This window comes from Heteronotia binoei, unplaced genomic scaffold (genome assembly GCF_032191835.1).
Source record: "Heteronotia binoei isolate CCM8104 ecotype False Entrance Well unplaced genomic scaffold, APGP_CSIRO_Hbin_v1 ptg000334l, whole genome shotgun sequence".
Taxonomy (NCBI): domain Eukaryota; kingdom Metazoa; phylum Chordata; class Lepidosauria; order Squamata; family Gekkonidae; genus Heteronotia; species Heteronotia binoei.
The window spans coordinates 650966-670341 of NW_026800018.1; the positions used below are offsets into that span (position 1 = coordinate 650966).

The following is a 19376-nucleotide window of genomic DNA, read 5'->3' on the forward strand; positions in this document are numbered from 1 at the left end:
TGCAAAAATTTTGGCAGAAAGGCTAAAACAATACCTGCATAGGTTTATCTGTGAGGAGCAAGCAGGCTTTCTCCCGAAGAGGCAAATTAGAGACAATATCAGAATAGTGGTGGACATTGTAGACTATTATGAAAAACATCCAGAAAAAGAAGTGGCACTCTTTTTTGCTGATGTGGAGAAAGCCTTTGACAATCTTAATTGGGACTTTTTGTTTGCTGTGATGGAAAAAGTATAGTTGGGAAAAGACTTGGTGAAGGTGATATATACTGAACAGCGAGCTAAACTATGTGTTAATTCAGATTTAACGGAGCAAATTGTTATCAGCAAAGGTACAAGACAAGGTTGCCCTCTATCCCCATTGCTATTTATAATGACTCTAGAGATTTTGTTGTTGCAAATAACAGAAGATAAGGAAATAGAGGGGCTAAAATTGAAAGGATGGACTTATAAATATAGAGCCTTTGCAGATGATGTGATGTTTATTACTGAAAATCCAATACAAGTATTACCATTGTTATTGGAAAAAATCAGAGAATATGGTGACCTTGCTGGGTTTTACATAAATAAAAAAAAATTGCAAATTTTAAGTAAAAATTTATTATTGTGCAAACAGAAAGAACTTCAAAATGCAACTGGATGTGAAGTCACCTCGAAAGTAAGATATTTGGGTGTAGAGATCATGATGAAAAATATAGATCTGTTTAAAAATAACTATGATAAACTTTGGCATAAAATTGAAGCTGATATGATGAAATGGAACAAACTGAACTTGTCTCTTTGGGGCAGGATAGCTGCCGTGAAAATGAATGTCTTACCAAGAATGTTGTTCCTCTTCCAAACAATTCCAATTGTGAAAGATGTTAAACAATTCAATAGATGGCAAAAAAAAGATTTCTGAATTTGTATGGGCGGGAAAAAAACCCAAAAATCAAAAGGAAAATACTAATTGATGCAAAAGAACGAGGAGGTTTTCAACTGCCGGATCTTAAATTATATCATGAAGCAGTATGTTTAGTATGGCTCAAGGACTGGATAACCTTATCCAACCAGAAGTTATTGGCGTTAGAAGGTCATGGAAATCTATCTGGTTGGCATGCATATTTGTATTATGGGAAGGAGAAGATGGATGGTTTCTTCCAACATCATTTTATAAGAAGAAGTTTGTTGAATACTTGGAAAAGATATTTTAAATATGGTGATGAGAGGAAACCACTGTGGATTGTACCAATGGAAGTTATAAAATGGATTTCTGACTCATGGGTTACATACAAACAATTGCTAAAAATTAAGGGTGGCAAAGTAGAATTAAAAGCAGAGGAAGAACTGCAAGACAAATTTAATTGGTTCCAGATGCTACAAATTAAAAGTTTAGTGGATAAAGATATCAGGACTACAGGTATAAGGCAAGATCAGACAGAAATGGAAAAAGTGCTATTAGGGGAAGATGAAAAGTTGATTGCAAAAATGTATAAATTGTTATTGAAATGGTCTACAGAAGACGAAGTAGTAAAATCTCAAACGATTAAATGGGCAATAAATATGAATAAAGAAATTTCAATGGAGACATGGGAACACCTATGGAAGAACTCTATGAAAATATCAGCATGTAATAATATAAAAGAAAACTGTTTGAAAATGCAATACAGGTGGTATATGACACCTAAGAAGTTAGCAAAAATGAACAAGCAGGCATCTGATCGGTGCTGGAAATGTAAAAAGCATGAAGGCTCTTTTTACCATATGTGGTGGACATGTGAAAAAGAAAGACAATTTTGGCAAATGATTCAACAAGAGATGTCGAAGATTTTGGGATATGCAGTTAAAAGGGCACCAGATACCTTTCTGGTAGGATTACAAATGGAAAGTTTTCCAAAGCAAGACAGGACTTTGGTGTGGTATATGTTGTCAGCTGCAAGAACATTGTTTGCACAAAGGTGGAAGCAAGCTGAAATACCAGATAAATGGGACTGGATTTTAAAAACTTTACATTGGAGTGAAATGGATAGACTTACTAGAATCTTGAAAGACAGTGATGCAGAAAAATTTAAAGATGAATGGTAGAAGTTTTGGGACTATATTGAAAAGCAATGGAGAGTTAAGAGACATTTGGTGGTTTTTGAAAGTATAACCTGAAATTGGGGAAAATGGGGAGACAGGTGATTAGAAAGAATTTTTTGAATCAATATACGATAGCTCCTTTTATTAGCAGTTAGAAAATATAATGATAATTACAACAGTTATAATTGATGTGATAATAGATCGATGAAAGATAAGTGTAATACTTAAAAAGAATTAAATAGCTATAACTGGTGTGATAATAGATGAAAGATAAGTGTAATACTATGGGTGAACTAAAAGGTTAAGGTGATATGATTTAGTATATTGAGATAAATAAGTTCAGGATGTGCTAACAATGTCCTGAAGGAAATCTAGAAGACCGAATTATAAATAGAGATATAGAGATGTTATTAGATTTTATGTAAGTTTTATAGTGCAAGATTCTAAAACGGATGGTACCTTAATTGTTTTTTCTCAATAGCTTGAAGCACCGACAGAGATCAAAGAAAAGAGGGGAGGGAAGTGAGGGGGAAAAAAAAGAAAATGTGTAATGTATTGATAAGGATTGAAATATTGTTTTTTTTCCTTTTTATTATTTGATGTACATTTCAATATATTGCAAAAATTTAATAAATTTGGTTAACACACCAAAATGCTGGAGCTCAAGGACATCCAATGAAGCTGATGGGCAGAAGATTCAGGGCGGACAAAAGAAAATACTTCTTTACACAGAGAGTGATTAAAATGTAGAATTCACTGACAGAGGATATAGTGATGGCCACAGGAATAAACAGTTTTTAAAAAGGGATTAGTTAGATTCATGGAGGATGTCAATCAATGGCTAATAGCCATGGTCGCGGCTGAGGGTAACTTCAACATTCAGAGGCGCTAAACTTTTCAATCCCAGAACCAGGAAGCAACATCAGGGGAAGGCCTTGGCTTTCTGGTTGACTACAGTGTGAGACAGGATGCTGAACTAGATGGACAATTGGTCTCATCAAGAAGGGGTCTTCTTATGTTCTTAAGCTACAAAAGTAAACCTGATCACACCTAATTAAAATGTGTACCTTTCTCACAGAATATCCACAGTCTATCTCTTCTCTATTCTACATGTATAGCTTAATTAGAAAAGATGTTGGGAGATCCAGAATAAGTTCTTTCCAGCATTTTTAAAAAAGGCCAATAGCAGCTGCATGAGCCCAATTTGGATTGGGAGCATGAACAGGAGAAGAAGTCAAATCAAAAATAGTTTTGCAAAACAATCTCTCTCCATACTGAGGCTGAAGAAGAAGAAAAGGCAGGCATATTAGGCAATATAACCTTTGCCAGAGTGCTGCTTATTTCATGGATGATCGGGAGTGGAGGGGGAGGGGATGGGATTTTAGGCCAAAGATGTTTCTGTAGTTTATAGGAGATTTCTTTAATACTGTAAAACTCATACCTAGATGGAGCAACTCAGAGGCTCATCTTATGTTTAAAAACTCTTACCCTGGCTTTTATAATAGTGGGCCGAGGGTCCAGGATTCCCTGCATTTTCCTCAGTGCTGGGACAACAAAGAGATTGCAGGTAACAACAGCTGACACAGGATTCCCTGGAGATCAAGAAACAATAGCAGTGTACATATGAGCTATTTTGAATTATTTATGGAATTATAAAGACAATGATTACACTGCTATAACAGTATTCAAGATTACCCCACTGTGTAATAGAAGAAAAGAGCAAGAGTTTAGTAGCGCCCTAAAGATTAACAAAATTTGTGAGAGGGTATGAGCTTTTGTGAGTTACTGCTCACCTCTTCAGATACAGCTAGAATGGGAGTTCATCTGTCCTTTATATTGGAAAGTGGATTGATTTCAGATGCCAAATGATATTAGCAGGCATGATTGGATTAGGTGTGATATGCAGAGGGATAGTAGGCTTGGAGAAATCAACATTGGTTATGCAGCAGGACACATAAGTCTCAATTAAATCCAGCTGGATGCATTGTTTCATTATCAGTTGCAATTCAGTGGTCACCTTCTTATCTCCCTTTGAAATTCCTAGTAAGAGAACTGTTGCTCTTAGGTCAGCAACTGAATGTCCTGGAGGGTTAGAATGTTGCCTCATTGGTTTTTGAATGTTGTGGTTTCTAATGTCAGACTTATGTCATTAATTCTTTGTTGAAGGGACTGGCCTGTTTGTCCAATATAGAGGGTGGAAGGGATTGCTGACATGTGATGGCATAAATCACACTAGAGGATGAGCACGAGTATGAACCCCACACGGTATGGCTGATGTTGCTGAACCCACTGCCAGTGTTGCTAAGATCCATATGACAGCAAAAATTGGTTTGTTGCAGGCCTTGGTGCCAGAGTCTATGTTACTGTTAAATTATCATTGCAAGTGAGAGGTTGTTTTAGGTTAACAGACTGTCTATAAGCAAGAAAAGGTTCACCCCTCCCCACAGTACTATCAGCCATACCTTCTGAAGTTCATGCTCCTGCCCATCATCTAATGTGATTTATTATCAGCAGTGTCCTTCCAACTTCTATATTCGACAAACTGGTCAGTCCCTTTGACAAACAATTAATGATTTCTCCATATCTACCATCCCTCTGCATATCACACTTGATCCAATCACTCCTGTTGTTGTAATTTACCTGCTAATGCCATTAGGTATCTGAAATCACTCTGCTTCCCAATATATAAGACAGATGGACTCGCATTCTAGCTGTATCTGAAGAAGAGAGCAGTGACTCATGAAAGCTCATACCATGCTACAAATTTTATTAGTCTTTAAAGTGCTACTGGACTCTTGCTCTTTTCTATTGTGCAGGGGGTTGGACTAGATGACCCTGGAGATCCCTTCCAACTCATATTCTATTACTACAGACAGACTAACATAGCTACCCACCTTGGCCTAATTCCACCAGACCATATGGAAGATGTAACGGGAGGTTTACATTTCCATACTCAAGTTCTGCTGTTTTATACTTTTTGTGCATCTGTCAAGAACAATTATATGTCTCCTTTTAGCAAGACTTACCTGGGAGTGCAAATATTATTTTTCTTACTCCATCAATATCCAAAGTTGCAAAGGTTGTTGGCAAGCTAGGAAGAAAGACTAAGTGTTAAAACTATACAATAATCTTTAATTAAGCTTTGGAGTACTATTGAAATATATAGATATTTACATTTGGTATATATTCTGGGGTTTCTTGCCAACTTCTATACCCTGGGAATCACTGTCAAGTTTAACATTTTGCAATATGATTGGATCCTGACCATAACAGTCTCCAAAGACACGCTTTTGCCAAATATTCCAAAACATTTGGTTTCTAACAAGATCTATAAATACCTTAGAAGTATACCATTTTGAAATGATGAGACTTACTCCCTAGGATTTCTGTTCACATGTCAGCTGCAATATTCCAATGGTTAAGAGCCTTCTAAACACTTTAACCTAAGACATTTACATCTGTTAATTATGAATGAGCATATTTCCTCAGTTCTGAAGTTCTATTGTGAATTGAGTTATTGGTCTGGTTGCCTAACTGAAGCTAACAAAGGAGAATTTTGAGAAATAGACCATGTCAAAGGACCTTAAAGCCAAAGTCCTGTTTAAGAGGCAGGCTGGACTAGCCAAAATCAAGTCTGGAGTCCTCACACCTCAGGGTATCACCTCCAGCAGTCCCCCTACTTCCTTATCAATCAGAGACTGAGGGAATAAGCCTCCTGGTTAGAAAGACGTCAACCCTGTAAAGTAGGATATTTCCAAGGCAAGTTCTAGAAACAATAACTCTGGTAGCTATAGCTAATAAAGGATTGAAGGCCCAAACCCCAAGAACATCACAAAATATGTGACCTATTATAAAAGTTTGCAGCAATATATCATAAAAGAGCAGTGAACAGTGAGGATTAGATAACAAAGCTGTATATCTAAGCTAAGCACGAGGGACGGACATGAACCAAAGGTTTGAGCACAAACTTGGATTGTCTGTGGCTCATTTCAAATTGTTTTGGAGAGAAAGTGCCTCCCATGAACTCTCCCTGAACCTCCCATGGAGGCTCAGGTTGGGTTCATTCCTTCCCTCCAAGCCTTGGCTTTCCCAGGCACCCCATAGCTGCAGGATTCCTGAGGACACCAAGGGGAGGCAGTTTAAACTGTCCTTCTCCAAGACTTGCCTTCCCTAGGTGACCTGCAGTCATGAGGTGCCTGGAGAAATAAAGGTGAGGCAGTTTAAGCTGCCCCCTCTCCAAGCCTCAACTTCCCTAGGTGTCCCATGGTTGTGGAGCACCCGGAGAAGCCAAGGGGAGGCAGTTTAAACTTCCCACCCCTCCAAGTCTCAACTTCCCTAGGTGTCTTGTGACCATGGGGCTCCTGGAGAAGCTAATCCCAGGAGGAAAGGCGGTGCAAGCTGCATTCCCTTAGTTCCCCAGTTGAGCCTACAGGGAGACCTCTCCCTGCAGGATCAGCTGTCTTGCGAGCTCTGCTGGGCTGTCCAATCTCAACTGGGCAGCCCAGAAGATCCCCAGCTGAGCCAATGGGGAGACCTCTCACCGATCATTCTTCACTTCCCCAACCAGCCTGCCAGGATTGGCTGGTTGCAGAAGGGAAGAGAAAAAGGGAGAGATCTCTCCATTGTACCTTATGGCTCTATAGCATACAATAGAGAGATCATGGGCTGGAGAACGGAGGGAGTGGCATTTAAATCCCTCCCCCTCTCTCCCCCAGCCATGTGGGGGAGTTACTGGTCAAGACCCTACTAACTCAAGCAACGCAAACAGTCCACCTTAATAAATGGCAGTTTTATTCAGTCACTGATGCTACTGGTAGCAAAACGGGTTTTGCTAAGACTAGTGAGTCAAGGCAATGGCCCCCTTATATATACTTTTGAATAACAGTTACATTTTCAAAGCAAGGCAGGAAGTGATTTAGGCGGGAGCTTTAGGGAATTCCAGTTCAATAGTCATATTATTAATAATCCGTTTGACTGGAGAAGGTCCCAGATATTTAAGCCCCAGCTTCTTTGAATGCTGCGAATTAGGGAGATGTTTGGTGGAAATATATATGGAATCTTCCACTTTAAGGTCCCACAATTTGGAGTGTTGTTTATCATACTGGCCTTTGTAGGTTTCTTTAGCTTTGACAAGTTCCTTTTGGATTATGCCCCACCCTCAGGTTATCAAACTCCATCACTCATTAAACTCTGATAGATAGATAGATAGATAGATGAATTTATTGTCATTGTTCTCAACAAAAAGAGAGCAACGAAATGAGGTGCTCTTCCACAAACATACCAACACATCAAACACACATATTCATAAACCATTTAAATACATCTGAAACCATTAAACCATTTAAACCATTAAAACCATTTAAATACATCTAAAACGGATAAACATTCATAAAACCATTAAAACCATTTAAACCATTAAATAAACATTCATAAAACCATTAAACATTCATAAAACCATTAAAACCATTTAAACCATTAAATACATCTAAAACAGATAATCCTTCATAACCCTGCATTTAACCTAACCACAGCACTTGGATAGAAACTGTCCTTAAATCTGTTTGTCCTAGCCTTCAACACTCTATATCGTCTACCTGACGGTAAGATCTCAAAAAGCAAATGGCCCAGATGTGTATGGTCCCTTAGGATCATTTGTATCTTCCTCTTACATGCCATATTATACAGATCCACCAATGAGGGGAGAGAACATCCACAAATCTTTTGTGCTCTTCTCGTCACTCTTTGGAGCACCCTTCTCTCTGCTTCCGTGCAGCTCCCAAACCACACGCAGAGGCAATAAGATAAAATGCTCTCAATGGAACTACGATAAAAGGCAACCAGCAGACTCCCTGACAGTTGTAGTGATCTTAAGAGTCTTAAGTAGTATAGTCGTTGCTGGGCCTTTTTCTCTAGAGCTAAAATATTTGCTGGGTCCCTTGTGGTTGTGAAGGGAGTTCTGGAAACAGCTTGCCCTCATAGCCATCCACGATTAGGAACAGGCTGGAGTTGGTGGAGCTGTGCACACTATTATTATAAGCATATTCCACAAAGGGAAGGAGGATGACCCAGTTATCCTGTTGAAAAGAATCATAACAGTGCAAGAATTGCTCCAGCATGGCATTCGTGCATTCAGTCTGTTCATCTGTCTGAGGGTGGTAGGCAGAGCTACAGCCCTGTTTGATACCGGTCAATTGGCATAGGTGGCCCCAGAAATTGGCAATGAACTGGGGCCCATGGTCGTGGAAGCCGTGAATCCTAACAATGTGTTGTAGGAACAGCTGGGCCATTTTCGTAGTGGTGGGTAATTGCTTATATTGAATAAAGTGGGCTTGTTTGGAAAAAGTATCCACTACTACCCAAACAATGGTCTTCCCCTGGTTATAAAGTCCATGGAGTTGCATTCCCATGGCCGGGAAGCCATCGGTGGTGGCTGAAGTTCTTCAAAGGGTTCCCCCCCCTCGTTTTTTAGCCATGATGCAGGTAAGACAGCCTTGGACATATAGGGAGATGTCCCGCCATAGCCTGGGGCACCAGAATTGCTATTGCACCAGGTGTAGAGTTTTGATGAACCCAAAGTGCTCCCCCCAGTTTCGAGTCATGCGACCGCTGCAATACTGTGGGACATAATGATTCCGGTTTGTATATTTTAGAGTCTCTAAGCCATAGCACATCTGGAGACTGGGAAAGCGCCAAGTCAGGAGTGGGTGGGAGCTTGGCTAGCTTATCTCACAACGCAGTGAAGAAAGTCTCATCCAGGCCCACCTCCCATTGCGCCTGTGTCTGACTGCGTGTGGTGATGAGGGCTCCCAGGTGTGTGGGGGAGAACGAGTCAATGATCACCTCCCTCTTGCTTTCATGTTGTGGGAGGCGGGATAGGGTGTCTGCCAAGAAGTTTTGCTTCCCCGGAATGTGCCCCAGGGTACAGCGGAATCTATGAATGAACCCTGCCCATTGGACCTGTTTGGTGCTGAGTTTGCTCATGGCTACCAGGAACGCTAAGTTTTTATGATCGGTCCAGAGCTCAAAAGGCACTCTAGCTCCCTCTAGGTAGTGTCGCCAAGTCTCTAAGGATAGTTCAATGGTGGATGCCTCCTTGTCCCATACTAACCAGTACTGCTCAGTGGGGGAGAACTTCTTGGACAGATTGGCACTGGAATGTAATTTCCTGTCCTTCTCCTCCTGGAGCAACACTGCCGCTTGGGCCACATTGCTTGCGTCACATTGCACCACAATTTTTTTTTATTTTTATCGGGGTGTATTAGGATAGGTTCAGAAGTGAATAGTTGCTTGAGTTCATTAAACACTCTTTGATGACCATGCTAAGTGGGCGCTGGGTTTTTGAGCACTGGGTCCCTTTCCTTTTGTCTTTAGGAGATCTGTGAGGGGCAGGGTAACTGTTGCAAAGTTGTTTATGAATCCCCTATAAACGTCTGCGAAAAAACAGGTTGCTTACCTGTAACTGATGATCTTCGAGTGGTCATCTGTGCAGTCACACTGATGGGATTAGGCGTCAGTGCCGATCTCGATTGGTAAACTTAAAAGCTGCAGATTTCTGTGCTGACATCCCAGTGCGCATGCCCAGAAGCCTCACTGCGCATGCCCACTGAGACGGGCGCAGACATCTCGCCAGTTCCTTCTGACAGCTGCATAAGCCCAAAGATGGACCGGCAGCAGAGGGGAAGGAGGGCGGGTAGTGTGACTGCACAGATGACCACTTGAAGATCATCATTTACAGGTAAGCAACCTGTTTATCTTCTTCGTGGTCTCTGTGCATCATACTGATGGGAGATTAGCAAGCCCAAAATCCTACCTGGAGGAGGGTGCAATGGTCCATCAGCAGGAAAGAGACTGCAGAACAGCACGGCCACCGACGAGTCCTGGCGAAAACGTAGGTCCAGCGCATAGTGATTCACAAAGGTATGCAAGGAGGACCAGGTGGCAGCCTTACAAATTTCCTGGATCGGAACACCCTTCATGAAAGCCGCCGAAGTTGCCATAGCTCGAGTGGAATGGGCTCGTATGGGCCCTGGCAGGGGCTTCTTGCTCAATAGATAACAGAGTTTTATGGTTTCAGTTATCCATTTAGAAAGTCTTTGGGACGAGATCCGCTGCCCTAAAGAAGCAGTGGCATAGGAACCAAAAAGCCTGGAGTCCCTCCGAGAGGGATTTACACGATGGAGATAGAACGATAGTGCTTGTTTCACATCCAAGGCATGAAGTCGCCGTTCTGCGTCATTAACCGGATTAAGAAAAAACACTGGCAGGTAGATTTCAGTGTTCAAGTGAAAGGAAGAAATCACCTTGGGAAGGAAGGTGATATCTGGACGAAGCACTACACTTTAATTAGATAGGGGGCGTCGCATCTGAGTGCTGCTAGATCACCCACTCTTCTTGCAGAAGTAATTGCCACCAAAAAGGCCGTTTTCCACGCCAATAATTGAAGAGAGCAAATGGCCATCGGCTCAAAGGGTTTCCCTGTTAGCGCATGTAGAACCAAAGATAGGTCCCAAGTCGGAGTAGGCTGTCTCACAGCAGGATACAGTCTAGAGAGACCCTTGAGGAACCTCTTCATATCAGAATGCATGAAAACAGAATGTCCATCAATCTGGGAATGTTTAGCAGAGATGGCAGCCAAATAAACGCGTAACGATGAGACTGCTAATCCCTTATCCAAAAGGGAAAGAAGAAAATAAAAAATTGTAGATAAGCCTGCTGCTGATGGGTCTAAGGAAAGATTAGAAGAAAACTGAACGAATCTTGCCCATTTATAGGCATAGTACTTGTGTGTAGAGGGCTTCCTGCTGTTCAATATGATGAACTGAGCTCTGTCTGACAGTAAAGTCACTGTAGACGCCACGCTGTTAATTTCAGATAAGGAATATCGTGGTGTACCACATGCCCCTGGTGAGTGAGAAGATTTGAGGCCTGAGGAAAGTGGTGAAATGTTCTGTTGGCTAGGTGAAGGACCAGGGAGAACCAATGCTGTCTGGGCCACCAGGGTGTCATGAGGATGCCTACAGGTCTTTCCCTCAATATCTTCTGCACCACTTTGTTGATCAGGGGAATGGGAGGAAACAGGTACACATGATGTTGACTCCATGGAACGAGGAGGCCGTCCCCCAAGGACAGGGGATCCGCCCCCCCTTCAGAAGAAGAGTTTGCATTTCCTGTTGTTGCGTGTGGCAAAAACGTCTATCTCCAGAGTTCCCCAATGCAGAAAGACGGGTTGAAGGAATTCCCAGTTGAGTTCCCATTCATGGAGCAAAGCTCCCCCTCGACTGAGGAAATCTGCACACACATACAAGTCCCCCGAGAGATGCGTCGCCACCAAGGACACACTCATTGACATGCACATCTCCCATATGTTCACAGTAAGTATACAGAGACTGCGGGAGACCGTACCTCCTTGCCGGTTTATGTAGAACATGGCCGTCGTGTTGTCTGTCAGAATGGCTACCATTTTGCCCTTGAGAAGCGACTGGAAAGATTGGATAGCATGGAAGATCGCCAACAGTTCCAAGAAATTTATATGGTGGTGTGAGTGCTGACTGGTCCACCTGTCCCCACGCAGAGGCCGTTCATATGTGCTCCCCAACCCCATAGGGACGCATATGATGTTATTGTGACTGAGGGGATGGTCTGTGGAAGGGAGTCCCCTCCATCAGGTGCTGCCGCTGTTGCCACCAGGTAAGAGAGGATAGAACTTCTGGAGGGATGGTCATCAGACGAGATGGAGAATCGAGATTGCATTTGAAGTGTTTGAGGAACCATAGTTGCAGGATCCTCATATGCAGCCTGGCGAAGATCAGAACCGAAGTGGTGGCTGCCATGAGGCCCAAAAGACACTGTACCTGGTGAGCTGTGACTGTGGGACTGCGCCGAAAGGTCTGAACAAGACTGATTATGTCGTCCGCTTGATTTGGAGGCAGGAAAGCCTTGCAGGCAAGGGTGTCTATTATGGCTCCTATAAACTGCACCCTCTGAGAGGGTTGTAGGTGCGACTTCTTTTGGTTGACCTGTAGTCCTAGCTCCCAAAGAAGAGGGAGAGTGACGGTAATGTACTGCAAAAGACTGGTCTTGGATTCTGCCATGAGGAGCCAATCGTCTATGTACGGGAACAGGGTTATCCCCTGCAATCTCAGATGGACTGCGATAACTACCATAGTCTTGGTGAAAACCCTAAGGGCTGTAGAAAGACCGAAGGGCAATGACCGATACTGGAAATGGGCTTCTCCAATGGTGAATCTTAGGTACTTCCTGTGGGAGGGGTAAATGGAGCTGTGGAAGTACGCGTCATGTAAGTCCAACGTGGCCATCCAATTTCCTCGATTGAGAAGAGGGAGGATGTTGGGTAGTGAGGTCATTCTGAATTTGTGGTAGGTGATGAATAAATTCAAGGCTCGAAGGTTCATGATCGGCCGAAGACCTCCATCTCGTTTTGGGACCGTGAAGTAGCGTGAGTAAAAAACGAGTCCCCTTTGATTTAAAAAAAAAGGTCTTCAAACCCGCGCTCCCCCAAATGCTTATTAACTACTATAACTAAGAACTATAACTAACTACAACTATAACTATATATATTTATTTTTGAATAAAGAAGTTCACCGACCGAAGCGACGAAAAATCGACTGATCAGAGCGGCAGTCAGAAGAGAACTGGCAGGATGTCCGCGCCTGTCTCAGTGGGCATGCGCAGTGGGGCTTCTGGGCGTGCGCTCTGGGATGTTGGCGCGGAAATCCGCAGCTTTTAAGTTTACTGATCGAGATCGGCACTGCCGCCTAATCCCATCAGTGTGATGCACAGAGATTATGAAGAAGATCTAAGTAAACTTTGTAGTTGTTTCTGGGTTTGGGGGGGGCACTCAGTCTACCACAGCTTTTATTTTGGCCGGGTCCATCCCGAGTCCACCCGCTGACACACTGTAGCCCAAAAAAGTCTAACTCTGTTTTGTGGAATTCACATTTGGATAGTTTGGCAAATAGTTTATTCTCATAGAGGGTCTGTAGGACCTCCCACTCTAGCTTGATGTGGGAAGGGAGGTCCTCGGAATAAATTAAAATGTAATCCATATAACAAACCATGCCCTTATACAGAAATTTTTGCAAGGTTTCATTGATCAAGTGCATAAAGATGCCGGGCACCTCCTTTAGTCCAAATGGCATCACTAGGTACTCGAACTGTCCCAAGGGGGTATTGAATGCTGTTTTCCACTCATCCTGCTCCCTGATGTGCACACAGAAGTAGGCATTGCATAAATCCAATTTAGTGAAAATTTTGCCCTGGGAGACCTCACTGAGGAGGTCCTGAATTAGGGGAAAGGGATAAGCATTGTTCATAGCTGCACTAATCCGTGCAAAGTATAAGGCTCCCGTCTTTTTTTTTCCTAAATAGTATGGGGGCCACATGGGGTTACTGGGCAGGCCAGATAAATCCCTGCTGCAAGTTAGTGTCCACAAATTTCTGTCGACTCATTGGGTAGAGTCTGGCCTTGGGCAGGGGCTCCCCTTTGCTGAACTCGATTGCACAGTTGATGGGCTGATGTGGGGGGAAGCTCATCAGCCTCGGCAGGCTCAATCCCCCTCAGAGGTCCCTGTACTCCGCTGGGATGCTGGAAACCTCCTGGATGGTGAGGCATAATTTTTCCATCCCAGGGGGGGGGGGCTCGGGACCCCAGTCTGCATTCCACCTATGCTTTTGGCACCCCTCATCTTGGAAACAGATAGCTTGCCCGCTCCATTTGACAAAAGGGTCATGATCGGACAACCACTCAAGGCCCAGCACCGCTTGAAAACGTGCGGCCGGTGTGATCACAAACGTCCTGGCCTCCCAGCGTTCCCCTACCCCCAGGGCCATTTGCTAAAACAGCAAGGAGGTGGTTAGTGTTTCCTGTTTAAGGCCTAATGCTTCCACCACACTAGGGGATAGCAGGTCCTTGGAGCAGCCCAAATCTAGGAGGGCTCTCACGCACGAAAACCTCTTGGTTACCGGATTCACTAGGGTGACTGGTATAAAATATAAAGTTCCAGAAACTCTCACCCATAAAGGAGCGGCTGTCAAAGTGACCTACTGGTGCACGCTCTTCACATCAGGTCATTGTCGCTCCCCTCATCCGAAGCCTCGGCTGCTTGGTCTATGTAGTGTAAGGCGGCCGCCTCTCCCCCCCGGGCTGTTTTGTAGTGCTTCCTCCTGGCTTCTTCTTCTGGTCCCCTTTCTTCAGGAGTTGGGGTTGGGGCTCCTGAGGCTTGCTGGGACATTTGTTAGTGAGGTGATTCTCCTCCTGCATTTTAAACATAGATGGCTTTTTGAACGCCTCTCCTTTTCACCAGGGGATAGGGAACTTTGCTTGGCCCCCCCTTCTCCCCAGTTTAGTCCTTGAACTCCTTCGTCCCTTGCCCTGCTTGCTGCTTGCAGTGGAGGGTGATGACTTTCTGGTGATCTTCATTCTCACATGCCAGCTGGATCCACTCAACCAGGGTCTGGAGGATCCCCAATTTTATGGCCTCTGCAAAGATGGAGGAGTTAAGGCTCTTCTTATACTGTTTGATTCGGGCCCTGTTGTCCCAGCGATGGATCTTGGTATTCAGGAGTCAGAATTCAGCCATGTAATCTTGCACTGACTTGCCCCCTGATGGAGGTCCTGGAACGTCGATATGGCATTGGTTTCTTGCAAGGGGTCCTCAAATTGCACCCTAAGAACCCTCAGGAGGTCTCAAGCCATGCCCAGGGTGGGGGACTTCGCCTCATAGAGAGTCATGAACCAATCCACTGCCGCTTCTTCCAGGCACCCCCCAATGTAGTGGGGAAATTCTCTGCCCAGACTCTCAGGTGCCCTCTGACTAGGACCAGGGAATACCCCAGCCTCCATTGAAGTAGGCTTTGCGGACCTTTGGTCCCCCTGGGGCGGCTCTGGGTTCTGGGGGTCCCCCCAGAGGAACACGTGGTTGCCCTGGGTCGACCGGTTGGCTGGGTCCCCCCCCAGCTGGCGCTGCCAGCAAACCCCGCCCCAGTGCTCCTGCTTCGTCAGGGGGTACTGGGGGGCGTGGGTGGGTGTTGAGCGGGAGGTGTTCCAGCAACCTGAACAGCTAAATCCTGTAGCTGACGGGCAAGATTTTTCACCTCCCACATAAAATAGTCATTCATGGTCAGCATTTTGTCTCTCATCTGATGGCCTTGCATCAGCATCGCATCCTGGAGCCAGCTGGGCAATCTGTCACTCCCTCAATGGCGCGCTGCTAGCTCGGACTCTTCAACTTCTTCTTCTGACCCCCAGGCTCGAAAAGCCCCATGGAGGGCCAAGGAACAGGGCCAATGGCGACCAGTAGTGTCTCTGGTCTCTCTGTCCCCATAGTTCCCCACGCTGTGTTCTCTTCTTCTGACCATTACGAATGTAGGTACCAGTGGTAGCCCTTCTGATGGAAGTAACTCTGGTTCGACCCAGTCAGTTTGAATGTCCTTAGATTTGACCTTCTCTTTTGACATTTTCAGAGTTAGGTGGTCCACTAGGGTTGGGAGTCTTAGCAATATGTCAAGACCCCAGTATCTCAAGCAATGCAAATAGTCCACTTTAATAAATGGCAGTTTTATTCAGTCACTAATGCTTCTGGTAGCAAAACGGGTTTTGCTAAGACTAGTGAGTCAAGGCAATGGCCTCCTTATATATACTTTAGAATAACAGTTACATTTTCAAAGCAAGGCGGGAAGCGAAGTGTGGGCAAACATAACCCTTACCCAGTTGTCCAGTCCCTTCTCTAAAGAGATGCAGTGCTATCAATGGCCTGGCCTTGAGGTTCTGCCTCTGGCCAAAGGAAAGGAATCTTGTTATTCGTTACAGAGATAAAGAGGCAAAAGTGGCAGCGCAGAGCATAGCACAATTAACAATTGGTACTGAAGCATAATTCACGGCAAGACCACTTGACACTATTTTCTCCAGCTTGTCTGTGGTAGGCCAGCTGGGGAAGGGAGTGGGAGGTAGAGTGGGTCAGTTTCACTCCCCTTGGCTTCCAAGCGAAGGGACTGAAACTGACCTGCTCTACCTGCCTTTCACTTCTCACAGCCCACTGGCTGGCTGGGAGAAGGAAGGGAAGAGACAGCTGGTCAGTTTCAATCTGCTGAAACTAATCATGTACAAGGGAAACTGAGGTCTGAAGCTCACCTGTCTTTGGAGCTCATTGAGGATGGGACAAACTGGATGAACCATGAAATGGTTCAGGAAATTAAACAAACCACAAAGCAACACAAACCACCATTTTCCCGATTCATGTCCATCTCTAATAAGTACATTTTCAAGCACTGTTTCAAAATTCAGATATTATCCAGCAAAACTGAGTCCCAAAGGGTTTCAAAATCCAAGACAAGGGCTCTAAGACAGTGACTCACTCAGAATCAAGAAGTGTCCCAAAGTTCAATTTAATCCAGAAAAAGGACAAAACTAGAATGAAACTAGAATGCAATATCTTTCCTTTATGCTCAATGACTTCTGTTGGCCTGATACTAGTTGACCAATCACATATATAACAAATAATGTAACTTGACCAATCAAGTAAGTTGCTAACCAGGTGACTTAACCAATCAGATGAGTTTGTCAATTAGATTAGACACTCTGCAGTTGCATTGGGTTCAATTAAGCAAACTCCTTCTCCCATCCATGAATTTGGGAGCTAAGGAGGTGGAATGTACCCTCCTAGATTCTTGTGGTCTAATGGTTCCCTCCCATCTCCTTTATCTGACTCTTTGAAGCTACAAGCAGCTTTACTTGAGTTCTCAGAGATAGAAGCTTCCATGGTTTTTAGCTAGGCCTCAGCTTGAACCATTGTTGGAATTTAGCATGAAACTGCTTAAAGGGGCCAGGTTCTTGACAGACTATATAGTTATGTTTTTAAAGTGCTAATTTTTATCTTGTGCTAGGAATTCACTTATACTCTTCTCAAACCTAAAAACAAGCAATCCTTCTAAACCTCTTTCTATGGGAAAACATTTTAAAAACATATTTTTGATTTTCAAAAGGTTATTTTTGAAGGGGTTGATCATATTTTATTCCTATTTACACATACATTTTGGAACTATTACTCTAGAAGAATCCTAAAGTGTGGCATTATGAGTTCTGCCCTGGAATATTTATTTCCAATAATACAAAATCCAAAAATTTGGATAAATTTGACAGTGATAGATTATGTAGGCATTTTGATGTCTGGGGTCTGGTTCATAGGAATATTTGCCAAAAACGGAGCAATTTCAGATACTCAAGTGTGTTGTTACAGTCAACAACCAGCTTGCAATCAATATGCATAAAGCATTTGGGTACAGAATTAAAATAAAACCAACAGTGACATTGGATATTTGTGACTGTAACAATCGAACAGATTAAAACAGCCAAAAGCTCATCTAAAATTACTTTCAGATACTCAAAGATGGTCAGGAGCTTAAGTTAACCAGTAGGCAATTTTAGTTTAATATTTGAAAGAATATTTATAATCAATGAAACAGCTCAGCAGATTTACACCATAGCATCCTCTTTTTGATACTTAGAGATATGTAACTGTAGGGAGCCATGTAAAATGTCAACATCAACATAAAATGTCCCCACACTGTTTTGTAGTATATCTAAGACTAACATTGCGTATGAAAATATTTCTTACCCTGGTTTCATGAAAACCCTGCCGAAGTGAATTTGAGCATGAAGATCAATGTCCAGCACCTGTTTAAGATAGTCCTGTTTTAAAAAAGCAAAGAGAGCTTTAAAAAAAAGGTAATTAGTCCCAAGAATTGTGGAATGAAGCCCTATCCTGTCCTGAGTGTTATAAATATAATGTCTGATGCAAGTCAGCTTCTATTGGAGCTGGTGTAGCACACTGACTAGTGAATGAACTGTGATTCAAATCTGACATCTGCCATGCTCTCACTGGGTAGCCTTAAGCAAAGTCCTCGTGCAATAACAGGTTAGTAACAAAGGGCTGCCTTATAAGGCTGCATAAAGATTACCGATATCATCTATGTGATATGTTTTGACCATAAGAACATAAGAGAAGCCATGTTTTGGATCAGGCCAATGGCCCATCCAGTCGAACACTCTGTGTCACACAGTGGCAAAATTTTTATATATATATATATATATATATATATATATATATATATATATATGTGTGTGTGTGTGTGTGTGTGTGTGTGTGTGTGTGTATGTGTGTGTGTGTGTATGTATATGTATATATATGTTTGTGTATATATATGTGTATATATATATATATATCTGTGGCCGGACCTGCCTGTCCCGCATTGGTCTTGTCAGCCACCAGCGAGCCTGCAGCAGACGTGGACTATTGCACCCTTCTTAAATCTTCGTTCGCGAAGCCAAGCCGAGAGAGATATATATATGTGTGTGTGTGTATATGTGTGTGTATATATACACACATATATACATATATATATACACTGTGGCTAATAGGCATTGATGGACCTCTGCTCCATATTTTTATCTAACCCCCTCTTGAAGCTGGCTATGCTTGTAGCTGCTACCACCTCCTGTGGCAGTGAATTCCACATGTTAATCACCCGTTGGGTGAAGAAGAGCCTCCTTTGACCACTGAAAGTGCTGTATAAAATTATCACCATCCTTTAGTGAAGGGTAAAGATATCCATAAATTATCTGTGATAACTGTGCTACACTATTAAATATAAGACAAGCAGTTCTGCGAAGGCCTTTCAAAATAACTGCTGAAATAGTAGCACATTTTATCCCCTATGAAATATTCTTACAAGTAGTACAAACACCAGTCTGCAACCTAATAGAATGGGATGGAGTCTGAGAAGACCTTTGTAGCAAGTGAGACTAGGGATGGGCATGAACTGAGTTATGAGCCAAAATTCATCATAAACTGGGCACGGTTTGTGGTTTGCGAACCTTGGCTCGTGCCATCCTGCTGGTACCGGCAGCAGGGCATGGAAAACACAGTGGCACAATAGCTTGCAAAAGCCATTTAAATGGCTTTTCAAGCTGCACTACAAGTCAGTTCATTAAACAAAAAGGTTTGTGGTTTGTGAGACGAACCACAAACCTTCATAGACCTCCATTTTACCCATTCGTACCCATCTGTAGATCAGACAGCCCCACTTAGGAAAACGGAACATCGTAGCCTCAATGATACAGTATGTTCAGCAACCCAACAACATCAACTCACTGTTTCGATTTGTGTTTGGTTAAGTGTACTTTTGCCATTAAAATCTATGCTGTAATGAATTTGTTAGTACTTAATGTGCAACAAGACTCCTTATTCAAAGCAGAACTGAAAAAAATTAATGTGTTGGTGAGCCAATTCAGACCTGATCCC

At 43.2% G+C, this 19376-nt stretch overlaps 1 protein-coding gene across 16 annotated transcripts in view; it reads right to left on the reverse strand.

Moving 5' to 3' along the window:
• LOC132590604 (gephyrin) overlaps positions 1 to 19376 on the reverse strand; it is a 686862-nt gene that overhangs the window by 18495 nt on the left and 648991 nt on the right. For all 16 annotated transcript variants that reach the window (XM_060263562.1, XM_060263569.1, XM_060263559.1 and 13 more), the window contains 3 exons: positions 17691 to 17764; positions 5085 to 5149; positions 3547 to 3650 (listed from right to left, as the gene is read on the reverse strand). In XM_060263562.1, the coding sequence (XP_060119545.1) occupies positions 3547 to 3650; positions 5085 to 5149; positions 17691 to 17764 (243 nt within the window). The remainder of the gene's footprint in view (positions 1 to 3546; positions 3651 to 5084; positions 5150 to 17690; positions 17765 to 19376) is intronic.